Below are 18,885 nucleotides of genomic sequence, written 5' to 3'. Positions count from 1 at the left end.
GTGTGTGTGTGTGTGTGTGTGTGTGTGTGTGTGTGTGTGTGTGTGTGTGTGTGTGTGTGTGTGTGTGTGTGTGTGTGTGCGCACCGACTGCCAAGTTCAGTTCAAGGCCTCCTCAGCGCCGCCACTTTCATCCGTCTGCCTGCTCTCTTCTCCCGCCGCCCGACCCCCGTTGATTCCCCTGCTTTAAAATGCATGATGCCACTTCCCAGCATTCCTAGCTCTAGCAGAGAAATCACCTTTTTGCAGATGCACATGAGTGCACACGCTGACTTAATCTTCCTCTAGCTCACACTTAAGCCGTCAGATACCTCTGCTGCTCTGTCACACTCATGTGAGTGTGTGTGTATTTGTGGAAAGCATGCCTGCTTTACGCATAAAAGCGTGTTTGTGGGTTTCTTACTGTACACGATCCCTAAACAAGTCCTTATGTGCTGTTTACCACTGTCACTGAATACATGCCTTGAATACATGAGGCGGTGGGACACTATTCGGTATTTTGACATGACTTTTCTCCCCTATTACCTCACCACAAAGAACGATAAATGCCTCAAGTCTTTGGAAAGTGTGCATGAAGTTGGCTAAGACAAAACATAGTTGAGCTAGCTTTGGTCTGAGTAGGAATATTTGAGTCACATTGCTGGAATGAAAGGCCCTTTCGGTTTAGCAAATGCGGTTCTGACCGTGTTATGCTTTCGGTCAGTGGATGTACAGCACGCAGTGTTTGCAGCTTGAGGATGTGATGGGGTTTATGAGTGTTAGTTAACTCTCAGTTCTGTGTGTTAGGGGCTCCTTTTTTAGAACTCACCTTGTGAATGCATAAGATATAGGACAGCAAATAGCATTGCTTCCCCATTCTGGATATCTCTTCCTCTGAATCAACTCATTAGTCTCTTTTTAATCTTACAAATGTGTGTTTGCCTGTGTGTGTCAGCGCATGTTTAAAATTGCACTCACGCACAAATTACATTTCACGATCCTCACTTTTTCGCAGTAATGGGGGCCAGCGGAGCCCCACTAGTTGCTGTGTTGACAAATTAGCATATTAATGGCATAAATGCTGTATAATTAACATGTGGGAGGGGATAGTGCATATGAATCATTGTTAGATCAGTCGGGGAGAAGAAAAGGTCAGGATAATGAGGTTCAAAAGCAAATTAACAAGCGCTTTGAATGAAATTTGCCATGTGATAAAAAAGCTGCTAATAGCTCTGGGCTATGAGGTGTTTTTCTCTCCTTTTTATGGTCAAATTAAGGGTAAAATTAAGTGTAGCAGCAACATAATGCTTTGATCACTGCGGTATACCTGCCTCATCCAGCAGTCTTCAAGAAGAGGCGCTGGCTTTTCTTTTTATTCTGTGGCGGTGTTTGTTGTTCTTCTCTGGAGCTAAGACGTAGGGAAGAGCTAACCAAATGTAACGTTGTTTGACAGGCCTTGACTGCAAGCGGCAGCATAAAACACATGCAGGCTTAATCTGAGCCAGTGGGCTTTCCAGGGATCTTGACTTACTCAGCAGAATGCATTTGCAAACTACCAACAGGCATACAATTCTCATTCAAGCCAAAGTGAAAGCACATTTAGGATGGAAATTCAACCTTTGACTTTGATCAGATGTGCACGTTTGGGCTGCAAACCCTTTTCATTATTGATGAAGCTATCAATAACCTTTCAAATATGAATCACAATCCCTGGTAAATATTAAAATTGCCCCACTCAACTTTGCAAAAGCCCGAAGTGACCTTTTCAGATCTTAAAGGAACTTGTGGAAAGTACCCATTGTGCATGAATTATTTATTACAGGAAGACAAAAGAGCTAGCCTACTTGGATTTACTCGTGTAATAGACACATGTTAACACGCTGTCCTGAGACCCTTAGTTATTGTATTGGTTTTATTGCGTAATCACATGTATGTAGTGAACTGCTGGAACATGCTTGCACACACAATGGTGACATTTCCTTCTTATGTCTCTCAGTAATACCATATTTAGGATGGTTTTAACACCGTTTCCAAACGTTGAGGAAGGATGGGATGTTTCAACACTGGCCAGATGGACAGCTGTTCAAAACTGTTCTGCTTCCGGGGGGTGGGGGGTGGGGGGCAGCGCTCTTCAGACATCCAGACTCTTGCCAAGTGCATGACCTCTGTGATTCTGAGTCAAGACAAGACAACATATTGAGTACATTGACTTTACTTTAGCATAATTTTCACCACATTATACATCGGGACATTTGAATTCTCAAACGGCCGTCTCGCAGAGGACAAAACTTGGGTGTTTTGGCTTGAATGAGAAAAAAAGTAATCAACAGATGTTTCATAATAGATTTGACATTTAGATTTTGTTCATTTAAATAAATAATACTCATCAAAGTCTACGTGTCATGAAAATTGTCTGGGTTAACCACTTGATAAAAACTAGTTTCAGCTGTCAGGGAATATTTGGATCGTTCAAGTTTTAGTTTTTGCTCTCAGTGTTGCTCTCTTTATGACGTTGCCACGAGCTGAGAATCTCAAAGTGACCCTCTGTAGAGTTGTGATGGAGATGTGTGCTGCCATGTTAGCCCTGGTAAGAAGACCCAGTGACACACCGCATCAGCGTTAAACCTCCAACCGAGACCCTCTGGATTTTATTTTGGACTGTGTTCCTCTGTTGATGCTTTTGTCAGTTTCAATTCCCTCACCACTCTTGTTTTCTCCTGAGAAGACCGACTGTGCACATAGTTTCCCCCCTGTCTGTGTCTCTCCATTGTTGTGTTTTCTGCTTGTTTACTCATGTGTACATGCCTCTTCCTGGCTGCCATATTTATGAAATGTCTAGTTTAGGAACGATGGTGTGGTTAAGAATAGCATCGTCCTCGCTTCGACCCGCTGGACTTGTGTCACTTAGAATCATCTGTGAGTGTTTGGGTTGTGTCAGAAGGACTCAGTTTGCCTTTTGGCGGCTGAGTTGATGGTCTTTTGAGGCCATCTGGAAGACAGACAGTGTTTGTGTGTGTTCATGTCACATCGGAGAATCAGCGGGTCGGATTTTGCTCAATCTATGCAATTTGATTTTCATGCCGCAGTGGTACCCACTTAGACGTGCCATGTTTGTGTGTGCACAAGTGTGTAAAGTCATTGGATATTCCACCTGCTTTTTTGTTGCTGCAGGCATTTGGTCAAAGGCCATAAAAGGAATCTCTCTCAAAATGTTTTCTTAACACAACAACAAATCAAGTTTCTTCTCAACACAACAACAAATCCTCGCCCTGAAGTGTAAGCACCATCCCTGCCTCCTCAGCGCACTTTTGTTTTGGCTAGGCGGCTGACAGACGCCTGACAGGCAGCTAGAGACAGACGGTCTGACAGACAGCAGCTGCGTGTAAATTGACAGGCAGGAATCTTTCATTTCACTGAGAAAAAAAACCCATAAAAACAGCAGACTTGAATCTGAATAATTTAGTTGACCGCAGCTGGGAAAGTCACTTGGATAATTCATGCAATGGGCACACTTTGTGAGGGTGTTTTGCTGCGATTGCCTATGTGTGTGCAAAGGGGAACTGAATTACAAAAAGTAGACAAGTTTCGGGTTTCCATGTGTGTGTGCGTGCAGGCGGTTGGTCTTTGAATGAATTACAAAGTCAGATGTGCACAAATCCCTTGTAAAGATAGTGTTTCTGCAGCTCGAGGGATAACAAGGAGCTGTCGAAGCTTCAGAATCAAATACACACACACACACACAGTTTTAGACGGCACAGAACGTCTGGCTGCCGTTTGATTTCATCAGCAGACCTGTTCTCAATGTCGACATAAGAGAGCGTTTGCATTGGTAATTCAATGAACGCTCTCCTGGGTAGTGGGCTACTCTGCCAACAATATATATATAAAATAAGAAGTTAAACACCTCTGGCAGTCGAGTGAATACAGCTTTTTGTAAGTCAAATAAATCCATAAATTCAGATGGTGCTTTGTTTTAAAATTATTTCACCTAAACTTCTTATAAATGTTTCCATAAAAGGAAAATATCTTTGGTTTTTAGGAGAATAAATCTGATTTGGGGATTTACTGAATGCTTAATGTGTGTGTCCTCCCGTGCTGCGTCTTTACGTGGTCAACAGTCCATGAAACCCAACCTGTGTGCCCATGATGTTTGCACTCTAGATCTCCCGGTGCACCTCGCTTTGTCTCTAAATCTGTGCTGGATTAAATATAATCCCTCTCCAGCTGGGGGAAATTCTCTCAGTGCTGTTTCGGACGGTGCGTTCAGGTACACTGGACAAGCCCTGGAAAGGCAGAGGAAATGAAATTCCCTCTAAACACTCCAGCTGATTCCTCTCAGTTCTGCATGACGGCGACTCTTGTTGTACATTTCCACTCCAAATCCCAGTAAAGCTGTCTGGGTGTGTGTCCTCCTGTGAATGCATGCATGCTGTGTGTGTGTGTTTGCATACATGGCTGAATAAGCTACTTGTGTAAATGCTCTGCCTCTGTAAGTGTGTGGACATTTGTACGGTGCAGGTTTAACGGTGCGGGTTAATTTCTCTGTGTGTGTGTCAGGCTCCGCAGTAAAGAGCTGGTTGAATAGCTGACACTCACTTCTGATGGATGTTACACTCTGCAAAGCACCACTCACTGCTAATGCACCATCACTGTCTCCATGTTAGTCATGTTCAAACTGAAATCTCCCACAGTATGTCTGTTACATCATCTCAGAACAGAGTCCAAACTCATTTTAATAGGTCTCTGTTTCGTAACAGCTTTTCACTCTCCGTGCTTGCTGTTACACTCTCCAAACACCTTCATCATTTCTCTCTCTGCTTCCTTATCTCTCAGTACTCAGCAATTTTAGTATTGCACTTTCATAATCTAGGGACTCGCATAAAACCGATTAGGAAAGAGTGGTGTGGCAGAAGCAGAAGTATCCCGTCTTGCGTGGATCGTACACTTCCCATAATGCAACTTCTTTTAGTTCTCCAGCTCCTTTATAAAGAACCATGTCGTGCAACCTCAAAACTGCATGTTGTACCAGTAGTCTTAAATAACTGGAGTGCAATCAACCCCCCTAGACTTCTTTTTAAAGCTAATTTTCAGGAGCAAACATTGGGACTTGGCACACCATTTACATGCACACAAATATTTACAACACAGGAAAGGGTAAAGCCCCAAAAGTAAGGTAGGAATCCCTTTAAATCCATCCTTACGTGTGCTCTCCATCACTTTTTGACTGATTTGGATGATAGGAAAACATGCAAAAACAAAAGCCTTTCTGGATATTTGACCCCTGAAGGATTACACAACTATTTTTGCTCTTGTCCATCCACTCTAAAAGCTTTTATCACATAAGCAGAGTTCCAGGAACAGGTTGTTTGATGTCATCAGAACGTGGGGAGAAAGTTATTTTACCACATGTACGTGTCGTTGAGGTTTTCCACTGGGTATTAGGGGAAAATATGTGCCGTGGTGGTTGACCATACAAGGTGCATCAAAAAACAAGCTGCTCCTTCTATCGCTGCATCACCCGAAATGATTTATGACCCATGTGTAGGTGGTGTTGAATTGCTCAAAATATGCCCATATTACGTTTTTGAATAAAAGATTCAATTGATAGCTTCTTCATGACACAGAATGTATTTATGTAAGTTTGCTTTGTGTGCTGTTTCTGCAGAAATCCCGGGATGTTGTATTATTTATATAAGCTCTGATTTTATTTCACCTACACAGGTTATCGATTGCACCTCCTCTCTCTCTCTCTCTGTTATTTTCTGTAGTCAAGGGTTTTGTTTTTTGTGTCAAATCTTTCTCAAACTCTGCATAAATGCACTCAAATGTTAAAATAACCAATGTGGGTGTTTTTGTTCTTCTTTCTTCTTCTTGTAGTGCTGGCCAGTTTCCGAGGGACTGTCCAGCATGGCCTCCCACTGGAAATCGGAGACACGGTGCAGATCCTGGAGAAATGTGAAGGTACAGTACAATGCAAACATAGTATGTGTACATTACTTTCAGATGAACTGCTTTCTGTACCCAACAAAAATGTAAGGGAATCATTTGCTGAGTCATCAAGAGAACACATGCAGTTTCATTTAATTAAGTAACACTTCCTTTCCCATTAGATGTGCAGATATAATGCTGTATGGGAGGCACTGCTTCGGCTTTGTTCCCTATTAGTACGTTTATCATAGCGTGCCAAATTCACAGTACGTTAATTCTACAACCTGCACAGTGTTGATTGGCTACTCAAATATTCAGTGTATTCAGTGGTTCTTAACTGGTCAAGCCTCAGGACCCACCTTTTCCTTCGTCAATAAATCACGACCCAACGTTTTGAGCCACTGCAGTATAGCACATATCTTTTGTATGAAATAAAAAGACAGACTTGGAGCCAATCCTTGATCACTACATGACAGCAGTTTTCAAAACCCTTTCTCTACTCCGACTTTTCCAGTAGAAAGGCTACTGCACACGCAGCATTAGACATTTTGGCCTTCAAAATAAAAGTTTGACTTTTTTCCGAGATTTCTTTTTTTTTTCTTCACTTGCATAACTGAGACCCGCTCAAAATGCTGGATACTTCTTACCCTACAAATAAAAGTTTTACATGTGTTTTTAAAATGTTTTAACACATTCACTAGACTGTTACTTATTATACTTTTGTGGAAAAGGAGCTACTGTTGATTTGATTGGGTCAATGGAGCTGTAATTATTTCGTACCTAGAACGATAACGTTGCTAAATAGCTAGCAAACAGTGGCCTTTGTCAATTCCAGTGAGCAAGTGATCACAGTGTAAGACATGGCAGTTTGCTGACAGTACTGTCTAAATTAAGATTGGCTAGTTAAGATCTATAAACTATCTATATCTATAAGCTCATGTTCATGAAAACATAGTTTGTGGTACTGCTGCTGTATCGCTAACTTGGTGGAGCTGGCGGTTCAAAACCAACCATTAATTTACTAATGGACTGAGACGGGCCAGTTCTTAAGTGAGCCAGGCATATTTCACCTTGACTATATCTTTTTTTGTGGGTTTGTGGTGTGTGCACACAAAATGAGCAGAATCATATCTGTGCTACAGTTTCCTGCAACACCGTCTGGCTGCTTTTTTTTCCCGCCTTCCTGCCCACGCTGAGTCTGTTTTTCTCCTCTACTTGCTTTCTCTTCCTTTCTGTCTCTTTTGTTGTCTGTAATGTGATTCCTCTCTCTCTGATCGGTATTCACAATCTTTCATTTTCTGTCCTCAGGCCCTATTTTTAATTTCCCTAGAATGATATTAAATCATATAACCACGGCAAAGACGCACACTCGTGCCCACCTTAGCGCAGATAAGCAGCAGTTATGCACACACACACACACACACACACACACACACACACCCCTGTATCATATCTTTCAAGCTCTTTAAGGTAAGCATCTAGGCACAACCAATAAGACCCGCAATCACAGTTTAGCCTATGCACCAAATATAAACAGAATTTATACATCATGTATTAAAAGACTGTTGAATATGTAACATTACCAAATAGGTCCCGTTATGAAAGAAAAAGTGCTATCGTTTCTGCTTAAAATGTTCCTTGTTTATTCTACATTATCGGAAAATCAAATCCAAGGACATTTTTGACCATTTCCTAACATTTTAACATTCCTCAAAACACCCCTACATGCCAAAACAGTGAAAGAAAATGAGTGACATGGCGAAAAAAATGTGGAAAACTAAACCCCTTTGTTCTATTTTTCACTTTTATTTTCGATGCCAGAACTCTATCACTGTTCTAGCTCCACAGTCAGCGAGGCGAGCAGTCGGCCCGGGTGTTGTGAAGTTGCGGTAAAATGCCCCAGAGGAAGTACAGCCAGTGGAATGCTTGAAGGGAGGGACAAAAAAAATCCAAACCCTGCCAGCAGTGAGGAGAGCTGAGAGCAGAGGAGACACACTAATGGCTCTGCCTCATGTTGATACTGTTGACACTTCAGAAACACAGGAGCTTATCACCTGAAAGTGTCCTTGCCGACATGTGGGGCTCCATCCGCCTCGGTAATTGATTTTCGACTTGGCACGTCAATGACTCTTCCTTGAAGTTTCTGACAGAGTTGAATACATTTGGCTAAGATCATTGCATGCCTTTTTATGCTTTGTAGGGTTCCCCCTTTCCTGTAGTGTGTGTGATATAGGTTTCTGTGCATGTCAATAGTCTGCAAAGACTAACATCCCAAAGTTCCGTCCAGACACACTGTAACGCCTCCATTCGACTCCCTTTGTTTACTTACAATAATACATGATGACATCCTACGTAACCCTCGCACTAGTACTCCAACACATTGTACGTGGTTGACTAAGTAGGATAAGTGGATGATGGTTAACTTGCATTACGGTCGAGATTTTGGATCAATTTAGTCAAGTTTGCTTTAATGCTACTTCAAAAGTGACAGCATATGTTTGAACTGTTTTCCATCACATCCAATCCAATTATTTCCACAGTTTATCCTTTACTTTACTTAGCCTACTATTTCATTTTAATTAGATTTTTGACATGCATTCCTATTCACAGCATACGATGGTGTTAAGGTGTCTGCCTATTCTAGCAGCCAAATTCATCCATCCATCCATCCATCCATCCATCCATCCATCCATCCATCCACCCATTCATCCATCCATCCATCCATCCATCCATCCATCCATCCATAATCTTTACATTTCCTCTGGCCAACGCAGAACACCCCTGTTTCGAGAATCAATGATTGAAAACATTGGTCACGTATACTCACACATTTCTTACACATGTGTCGCTATCCTCCACTACAGAAAGCTGTCACAGGACTCAACCTTTGGTACTGAAAAATGACTCATGTAGGAAATACTGAGCTCGTGTTCCACAGTTCAGACATATTACTCAACGCCATTCGGACCATTGATGCCAAAAACTAAATCGGGGACAAAATCCTACCCTCAGACGCTCTGGCAAAACCCAGCGGTGATTAGAATAATCTAACGCATTTACATTTGAGCTATTTAGCTAATGCTCTTATCTGCAGGGACTTACAATGACTGCATAGGAAAGAGAATCAGCTCAAAGCCTCTGATACAAATGTATTAGATCTTTTCTATCAGTGCTGGGATTTGCAAAAAGCATCAGTCACTAATTTGGCCTTAGCCCAGATTGGAGGGTCTAATGGCATGTGAAGATCACTGGCACATGCAAGCCGCATTTTTCTCACCTTTTTTTTCATCTCTGCTTTCTTTTCACACCTGCGAGTTCAAATAGCTAGACGTTCAGGTTTCACACATTTCCCAGCCTCACTCCGCTGTGCATTAGCCTGTGGTCACTGCAAACGACTCAATGCTCTTGAGTGCTTCTATGACTTATTTAAAAAACATTGACATTTTTATTGGCAATGGATGTCTCAGTCCTCTTTCCATTTGATACTGAGATGGAAAAAAACATGTCTGGAGGGCTTGTTATGACACTTTCGGAAGGGTTGGATCATTGTCACTAAATCACACACAATGTCTCGCACACAGTGTCACACAAACACACACACACACACACACACACACAGACACACGCACACACACACATGCATCTTCTGCTCAATAGTACTCCATTCTGTTTTTCACCAGCTCTTCTCCCTGTGTGCCCTGCAGTGTATGCCGGTCATGAAGATTCTCACCTGTATTATTCATACTGACTTGCTGGGAATTACAACTGTTTTTTTTTTGTCTCTGCAGGTTGGTTCAGAGGATTCATCCTGAAGAATCCAAATTTCAAGGTGAGCCAATGTTTTCAGAGTGTGTGTTTTGCTTGTGATGACTAATTCTGGTATTATTCCAGCTGTATTTTGTTCATTTCAACATCACATTTGACATTTATTCTCAACTTTTGACTACTGAGAATAATTCTCACCATTAAGACACCATTACATCCTTACTTGCTTAAGAATAAAAACCCAGTCCTTTCTCAACACCACACCAATTAAACCAGACTGACAGTAATAGATGTGACTTTTAAAAACTCTTGTGCAGGAGAGCATGCGATAAGTGTGTCTCTCTGTGTGCGAGGTGTTGCGTTTATCCTCAGATACTTACACTTGCTTTGATCTCTCGGAGTCAATAAGGAGCAACTGCAGTTTATTAGCGTCAATTATGCCGCACTTACACACACACCAAACACACTTTTCATCTTTTCTTTTTTGTCTCCTGAATCCCAATGCTCTGTGCTTTTATCTCTTTGTGTGCTCTCCTCCTTCTAACCCCCAAACACACTTCATTGATTACCTGCATCTTTAGTGCACGCTAACTGAAAGACATGCTGAGTTTAAAGAACTTTTCATTAACCTCATTTTTTCTCTTCTAAGGGCATCTTCCCGTCCAGCTACATCCACTTAAAGAATGCCCACGTCAAGAACAAAGGGTAAGTGATGCCGTGTTTTTCCTCTACTTTTAGTCCTTTGTGTCGTTTCGGAGGTGTCAGTCTACGGTGGCCGAGAGGTGCAAACACGCTGCAACGGCCAAAATACTTCCCTCCGGAGAATCGTGCTGCACCCTCGAAAATGATGCAAATGTAAAAACACAGATGTGCCAAAACACATGCACATGAAGAAACACCAGCAACCTGACGAAACATGTGCAGCATTCACTGAAAGCTGAGTGCTTGTTTACATTTGGGGATTATAGAGTTGGCCATCTGCCACTGTTGTCAGAGTTAGTGTTTTGTGAGTATATTTGAAATGACTAGCTTAGCTGATAGCTAGCTAGCTTACAGCAGATCTGCAATAATATCATGCGATCACATTGTTACAAACAGACACAATTTTAGGTGACTTTCCAGTGACCGTTGGCCAGCGTTAGAATCCCCGATCGTCAACAAGCGCTCCGGTCCCAGCTGTGTGCATCACTTTTGAGTGTCCCCTAGTTTCCCTCGTGTTTTGATATTCTTGCAGCTTTGAAGTTGGTGAAGCTGTTTCTTCATTTGCACAGATATGAGGTTTTTCTTTATGCATAGTTTTTTAAATTGCAGTGCGTCGCCCTGAATGAAAAAGGTTTTGGGCCGCTGTAAGTTGTCTGCACCTGTCGGCCACCGTATAACCCTTATGTGTGTGTGTTTGCAGGCAATTTGAGACGGTCATCCCTGTGGAAGACTCGGTCATCACAGAGATGACCTCCACGTTGCGGGACTGGGGTGCCATGTGGAAACAGCTCTATGTGGTAAGAACACACACACACACACACACACACACACACACACACACACACACACACACACACACACACACACACACGAGTTTCCATTCATTTAAACTTCACTAATAAGAACAAACTGCCCTTTTTAGGTTTTTCATGAAGTGAATTAATTCGGACCTGGGTAATTCAAAAGCCGAAAACATTCAATGCTTTTTTTTCATACACATTCATTAGTTGGATTTGTTGTGTGTGTGTGTGTGTGTGTGTGTGTGTGTGTGTCCTATTAAACTATCTGGGGTGCTGATTAAATCAAGCTGATGGATTCTTGCAGACCAAAGTGTAACATTTGTGGCGAAAAGCAGCAGGACACTGAAGCTAATTTACACAGATCCATTTCTCCGTCTGCGTGTTCCTCCAAATGAGTGTTACTTCGATTTTGGGGGCTTGAATGCGACCGTGCATTTTCAGTTTTATTCCTCTTCCTCATCCTTTCTTGTCAATTTCCTTTCAAACACCGGCCCTAAATGCATCTCGGTGCTCCTCCACATTTATTTCTCCCTCTCTGTCCCTCCTTGCCATAGAAGAATGAAGGGGATTTGTTCCACCGGCTTTGGCACGTGATGAATGAAATCCTGGACCTGAGGAGGCAGGTGCTGGTCGGCCACCTCACCCATGACCGCATGAGGGATGTCAAGCAGCACATCACAGCCAGATTGGACTGGGGCAACGAGTGAGTGTGATTGTTCCGTCTCAGAGGACCATATCTGTGCTTTTATGTTTGTTTTGCTCCGTTTCAGGTCATTAATCATTCATCAGTTACTACTACAGTAGTTTTAGGATTGGTTTTCTGCCCTCTGCTCGACCATCGGGTTCCATTCAGCTTTTAAATGTATTTTATGAAAATATAATGCCAGTGACTAGAGAAGAAAGCAGCAATCCATCCCAGGATTGTTCAATATTGTTGTTGAAAAATCATTGGTTGAACCAGAACCATTTTAAGTTCTCCTTTTTAAGTGCATTCATGAAATAACTCCGATGTCAGGGATGTGAAAATTGGTTGCTTCACTCCTGTTTTTAGTACAAGGCCCTGGAAATGGCAGGAACTATTTTAGCAATTCAGGAAACTCAACCTGGATTTGAGACACTTTACCTGGAGAAATTTGGAAAATTAAAATAGAACAGAGTAGACTTCTGACCAATGAGATACGAGGAGAGCGCTGATCTGAAACACTGCAATTTATAATGACATTGACAATGTAGAAATGTACTTATTGTTGCCCGATCATAGATATTTGATCTGCTTGACAAGGTCAGCATCATGCCGATATGGATACTCTTTATTGGATCGCTGCATTGCTTCTCCATGACACTGAAATCCTGGATGTCTGAGTTTCTTTGAATGCACCGCCAATAAATCATTCCCCCTCTGCTCAGATCTACTAATCAGATTATGCCCCTGTATCCTTCCATGATAAAGTAAACCTAATGTTCACTGTGAGGGGTAACCCGCAGACAGTTCAATATATATGTACTTCTTATTTTTGTACCTGGCTTGACCATTAATCAAACTACAGTCATCAAATAATTATTAATCAAATAATCATATTTGTAGTAAGTGAGAAAAAGCCCAGTGTGGTCTAATAACACATTTGCACAACTGAAACTAATTCAACTTCACAAACACTTAAAAAAAAACATAGCTGGGAAAACTAATCTCACATTTCCTCCACAAAAAATATGGAAATTGTGATAATAGAGAATATCTCATACAGCTGTCTGTCTTCCAAGCTGGAGCGCACTGCAACACTCACTCATTTCTTCTTATTTCTCACTCTCCTTGCTCCTCTGTCTTTTGTTGTCACTTACCATCCCTGCAGGCACACTCCTGCTCACTAAATCAGGTTTCACTCCCCCCCCCCCCTCACACACCGACAGCCCTCCCTCTATCCTCCCTTCCTCTTTCTTCTCTCATTCCTCTCCATGCCATGGGGGTGAAATAAAAAAGAGCTCCCAACTTCTGTCATTCTCTTTTTATATCCTTCCCCTTCATTCTCCTTCGTTCCCCTGCTGTCGACTCTGCTCACGCGCGCACACACACACACACACACACACACACACACACACACACACACACACACACACACACACACACACACACACACACACACACACACACACACACACTGACACACACACACCTTCTTAGTGAAGAGGTGTGTGGACAGTCCCTCGCTGTGGGCTGTTGTATGGTTGACCAGGTCTGTCTCTTTTATTGCTGACAAGGAGACACACCAGCGTGCCGTTTTGGTCCGCTGATAGGGCCAGCCTAGAGGAAGATAAGACAGAAAAAAAGAGGAGAGGGGGAAGAAGGATAAAAGGGGACAGCAGGAATACATTTCTCTTTCATCCTTCCCTAAGGGTAGAGGACATTCTGTGCGACCTTGTCTGTTTCCCCCGCCACACACTAGGAAACAAATGGTCTTCATATGTGTCTGATTTGTATTTAATTCCCTTTCTTTGTGTCTCAATCTTTCAGGCAACTCTGCTTGGACCTGGTGCCCAGGCGGGAGTTCAGCATGGTGGACCCCGATGAAATCAGCGTCACAGAGCTCTACAGACTGGTGAGTGACCTTCTAACCCTCCGCGCAATATTGCACCGCTTTATACTCAGTCACACGTCATAAAGGGATCAGGAGAGCAAGTATCTGCTTCTCTGAAGTGTCCTCATATAAGATGAAGCTATATAAACCCGTCTGGGAAACAATAACTGTCACTTCTGATCTGCCTCTGCCTTTATGTAGGATTGGTCATGTTTCAGCAAGCTCACTATTGTTTATTTAACCCTGATATTTCTAAGATTTAGAGTAAATACATGTAGGAAGAGGTAGTCGGTGGTGATTGGATGTGTGGTTGTACTGAACAGATAATACTGTTTATAGAAAAGGTAGTTCAAATCAATGCTTTTATTTATTTTAGCGTGTCAGGAGCTATTTGTAAGATAAACTCTACGCAGGGTGTCAAAATGCCAGACCTACAACTTGTCCGTTCAGTGAATTACATTGCATTCATCCGAACCAGCTAACAATAAGTGCGTTCAACCATGAAGACCTCAAGAAAGCAAAAATCATGCAAGTGCATCAGCTTTCAGTGAGACAAAGTGCTGCTGCAGTCGCTTCAAATAAACCAGATTTTTCGTAGTGATGCGTACAGAAGATGTTTTTTTATTAGCCAAAGTTCAGTGATGACATGAGAAGCATTTCTTCATTGACAACACTCTTATTAAAGGTCAGGGAAACAGAGGTGGGAGGCGAGGATTTAGCTGGAGATTTTGACTTTATAACAGATTGACATTTCGTCTTCCGTTGAGCTCTGTGAGGACTTCTCATCCACGATTTCTTAAAAAGTTTAATCGACTTTGGGAACCGCAGTTGGCCAAACAATTTCATCTATGCGGGGAGCTTTCGATCTGATCACACAATCTCCCTCAGCACTTTCATGTTAGCTGAAGATGAATAGAATATTTCTGATTCAGACTTTGGTCTCACTGATGCTTAAAAGTAGCCTTGAATATCTGTTGATGTCATCCAATAGCGTCTTTTAGCATCTCTTGAACAAATAAGCTGTTGAAAACACTCTGTATGGAGGCACCTTGCTTAACCTAGCTGTCTTACACACCATGTTTGAACAAATATCCTGCTTCCCTAAAGAAAGAAAGAAAGAAAGAGCCCACAACATGACTCATCAGTTATGCAATCCTGCTGCTTCTTTTATCAGGAATACTTTATTTATCTGGGGGAAATTAAGTCTAATAAAAAATGTAATACGAATATAAAAATACATTATAAAAACATCATAATTAAAATGTGCAATAAAAGATCAAATAAAATACAAATAATTAAATATTATTTAACAAAAATAAAATAAGAATAATTATCCAAACAGAAGAAGGAAAAAATCAAATACGATAAAACAAATAAAATAATATAGTATAAAGAAGTTCTAATAACAGTTATTTATCTATAAACAGTAATAACAAAGTTTAAAGTACTATATATAACATCACTCACGGGGTTCAGGCTGAAGGAAACGTATCGTATTATGCTTGTTTTCCATATTTTAGATAAAGGTTCCAGTCGTTTTGGCTAGTTTCACTACTTAAGAGACATTTCGAGCTTCTGTGATTGTTCTATCACCTTAGTTTAGATATTTCCATAAACTCCGTTTCAGCGTTGGCCCCTAAACGGGCTAATGGCAGCGTTAGAAATATTAAGTATAGTTGTGTAACCGAATCTCTTCCTCCTCTCTCCAAACCACTCTTACGCTCATCCTCTCCTTCCTCTACCGACCGTTTGCTCCCTGCTTCGCCTTCCCGTTTTCTCCGAGCCCCAACCGCTGTTACCGTGGCAACCACTTCTCTGCCCTCATACAGCGCGAGGAGAATTGTATCACACACACACACACACACACACAAACACTGACGGCATTCCCTCCGCAGGAGTAATTGAGGCTCTTAATCCATCTGTTTCTTTTTTTGTTAGTCAAAACAAAAGCAGGCACGGCAGGATGAAAGCACCTCTATTAAATGGCGTGCAAAATGAGCAAATGACTGCAGTTCCCCTACAGTGAGACAAGATAATGGCATTCACAGACAAAAACACACACACACTCGCGAACACCGAGACACAAAAACACCGTCACATCGAGCTCAAATTAGTGGAATATTCTTCAGTGCGATTTCTGTTTGTGGGAACAGCTTCTTTGTTTCTGTCTTGTGTGCTGCCGCTGTGTTGTGGCTTAATTAAATTGAGACGGGGATTATCTGGTGTGGTTGTATGCCTGGGTTTGTGTGTGTGTGTGCTGAAACGGCAAGGGGGTGTTTCTGTGGGAAAATATACCCTTACTGCTAAATGATGTCAAGGAATTATGTGATATCTGCCCGGTGAGAAATTAAAAGGATAATGAGACGGATAAAGTGGAGACATTCAGTGCACTGAATAGAAGACTTCAGAAAGGCATATTATAGACAGATTTTTGCCACTTCCAGTTCCCTTTTCTTGAGGTGAAATGGTTTTTGGAAACTGCTTTTGGTTAGCGGCCTGAAATAAGATCTGTGAAGCTTAAGAGATTTTCACAAAATCCAACGGAAAGATCCCATTGATTTATGCGAGGAGCTCTTGTGATGCTAACTTCAGGGTCGGCCTACAAAAGATATTTCTCTACATGCTTTCACCACATTTATTCTGTGACACTACAGCCAAAATGAGTTAGCAGCAACTATTTTTGGCGATAACTTATATTCAAAGCTCACCCCCAGTGAATTATCCGCCGTTTCCATCTGCTCAACGTAGCATGTTAGCATTTTTTAGCTCCTTGTTTTGGTTTTACCACCCACAACTTTACTGGTTTGCTTTACTCTGACCATGCACAAGACTGGTCTGGACTATTAGCACTGAAAACAAGCTTTAGGAACAAAATGCTTGGTGTTATCTAATCAAATTTGTTCTCAATTGGAAAGAAAAGCTCAATTGAACAGCTTGGTCAAAGCGTTACATAGCCTGAGGGCGAATGCTTAAAGGACATACTCCAGTGATACCATGTCCTTCCTATCATCTGAAAGCTTCTCTACGGAGACTCAGTCCTGTTTTTTTTTTTGTCGACTTGCCTTGACATACTTCGAAGCAATTCATTTGTATCATTAAAGTGAGAAAACCTTAATCAAATCCCTAATTGGCTCCCCAGTCTCATGCAAAGTCTGCTCAGTTGCTCAAGCTGTCCGTAAAGCAAAGGCAAAAACGGGCTTTAAACTTCGCTTGGTTTCCCCGGAGTGCTGGAGTCCGGTGCTGAGCGTGAGCGGAGTCTAGATCCCGCAGCGGTGTATTCATTAACGCCGGCAGATCAGGCGGCAGTGATGGATAGCTCAGGCCTGGACATGTGGTGGTAAAATTTCCTCTGAGACTTCAGTTATTACTTAAGTGATACAGTAACATCTCTTGTGTCACAAGGGTCTCCCTCCCAACAGCGTAGATGAGGGATGAAAAGAGGAAGCTCTGAGGTAAAAAGACTCAAAGTTTCTCCGAAGCTGCTTGTGTGACAGTCCATTTGTAGCTGACTCATGCCCTTTAGGGAAAGATTACCGGGTGAACAATAATGAGACGTTTTGGAAAGCACACACATGGTCATGCTCTCTGTTCAGCTGTATCTGGTCCTCTCCCAGTTTTATGTTGCCAGCAGGGCATGTTTATCCTTTGTGTCTAGTCATGCTGAAGCTGTCATAAAAGCCACACGCTGCTGCGCTCGGGCAGCTTAAATGACACACTGAAAATAACCTCGTAATAAAATCCCACCGCATCAATTAAGGCCTTTCCAGACCTTGTCATTCTGCGCCAAAAAGCACGGCTCTGCCCTGTTGTGTAGAGGATGAGGGATCTGGTAAAATCAGTGTTAGTTGTTACAGTAGATCCTTCTCCAGTTCCTCCTGGGATCTCAGACAGGACGATACAAAACACATTCATCATTTTGACAGATATTGCACTTGTTTAATGACTTGTGGTGTAATGTTCATATGGTTATATCTATAGGTCATACATTTTAGATTGATTTCCTAACCCTTTTGGCAGTCACTTTTTCCTCTTCGCATGGCATACACATTTGAGATGATCTGAGGTAGCATTTAGTCGCCCTCTGGTCAAAGCAATATTGTCAAATGGGAATGCAACATGGCAACTTCAACCGAGACAGGGCAGCGTATCTGTAATGTAGGGAAAGAGCCATTACAACATTTGATTTTCTGCACATTATTTGTCATTAAGGTTTAAGTTTTTGACACAATATGGTCCCTCCTTAAACAAGTGATTGCAGTACATTGAGTTTTTATCTACAAAAGGTACATTTGTAAGAAGGTTTTCCCATTTTTAATTACTGCAATTGTATACATTAACTTATCAGACCAAGACAAACAAATTCCTTCCAACAGTTACTACAAAAAAACATCAGAATAAAGTTAAAATGGTTAGCTTAGCTTAGCTTAGTATTAAGACCTGAAATGTGTTGAAAGAGCTAGCCTGACCATACAACGGGCTGTAACTCCAGGAAGTAACTGGTCATTGCCGAGAAATAATCCAGAATAGTATTCAGAAATTGTTGTCTTTACACCCACAGACTTAACAAGCGAGATTAAACATTTTGTGAGCTTAAGATACGCTTGCTTGGTACATTTGGACAGAGCCATGCTAGCTGTTCCACCTTGTTTCGATTCTTTATGCTAAGCTAAGTCTGACACGAGAGAGTTGACCTGATCTTCTTATATACCTGTTGACAATAAGGCAGTCAACGTATGTCCAAAAATGTTGACCTATCCTTTAAAAACAACAACAACAACAGGGATCCCGCATGGATGCTTCTTCACTCCCACCCATCAAAATCTACCTTTGACGCCAAAATGCTAAAAAATCAAATCATTAGCAATTACGCTTTTTAGTTTTCGATTCTTGATTTTCCCTGGCAGCTCTTCGCGGTACTTTGTCCTCGCAATTTCTTTACTCTCTTCCTTTCCTTCACTCCTCACCCCCCCCCCCCCCCCCCCCATTTTCTCCCCCTCCCCATCTCCTTATACATCCTTCCACAGAAGTGAATGCGGGGCACAGTTTGGCAATGGCTCTACTGGCCATCTGTTGTGTGTGTGTGGTGTGTATGTGTGTGTTTGCCCTTGTATTTTTGGATGTTGACAACAGATTAGGATGAA

The 18,885-nt window shown here is 41.9% G+C and overlaps 1 protein-coding gene across 8 annotated transcripts in view; it reads left to right on the top strand.

The window, feature by feature from the left end:
- The window catches only part of dock4b (dedicator of cytokinesis 4b), a 105,414-nt gene that overhangs the window by 21,967 nt on the left and 64,562 nt on the right, over positions 1–18,885 (top strand). For all 8 annotated transcript variants that reach the window (XM_063905679.1, XM_063905678.1, XM_063905677.1 and 5 more), the window contains exons 2-7: positions 5,854–5,937; positions 9,693–9,733; positions 10,319–10,374; positions 11,072–11,168; positions 11,726–11,874; positions 13,681–13,765. In XM_063905679.1, coding sequence (XP_063761749.1) covers positions 5,854–5,937; positions 9,693–9,733; positions 10,319–10,374; positions 11,072–11,168; positions 11,726–11,874; positions 13,681–13,765 — 512 coding nt within the window. The remainder of the gene's footprint in view (positions 1–5,853; positions 5,938–9,692; positions 9,734–10,318; positions 10,375–11,071; positions 11,169–11,725; positions 11,875–13,680; positions 13,766–18,885) is intronic.

Source organism: Eleginops maclovinus, chromosome 17 (assembly GCF_036324505.1).
Source record: "Eleginops maclovinus isolate JMC-PN-2008 ecotype Puerto Natales chromosome 17, JC_Emac_rtc_rv5, whole genome shotgun sequence".
NCBI classification, from domain to species: domain Eukaryota; kingdom Metazoa; phylum Chordata; class Actinopteri; order Perciformes; family Eleginopidae; genus Eleginops; species Eleginops maclovinus.
This window is presented reverse-complemented; position numbering and strand designations above follow the sequence as displayed.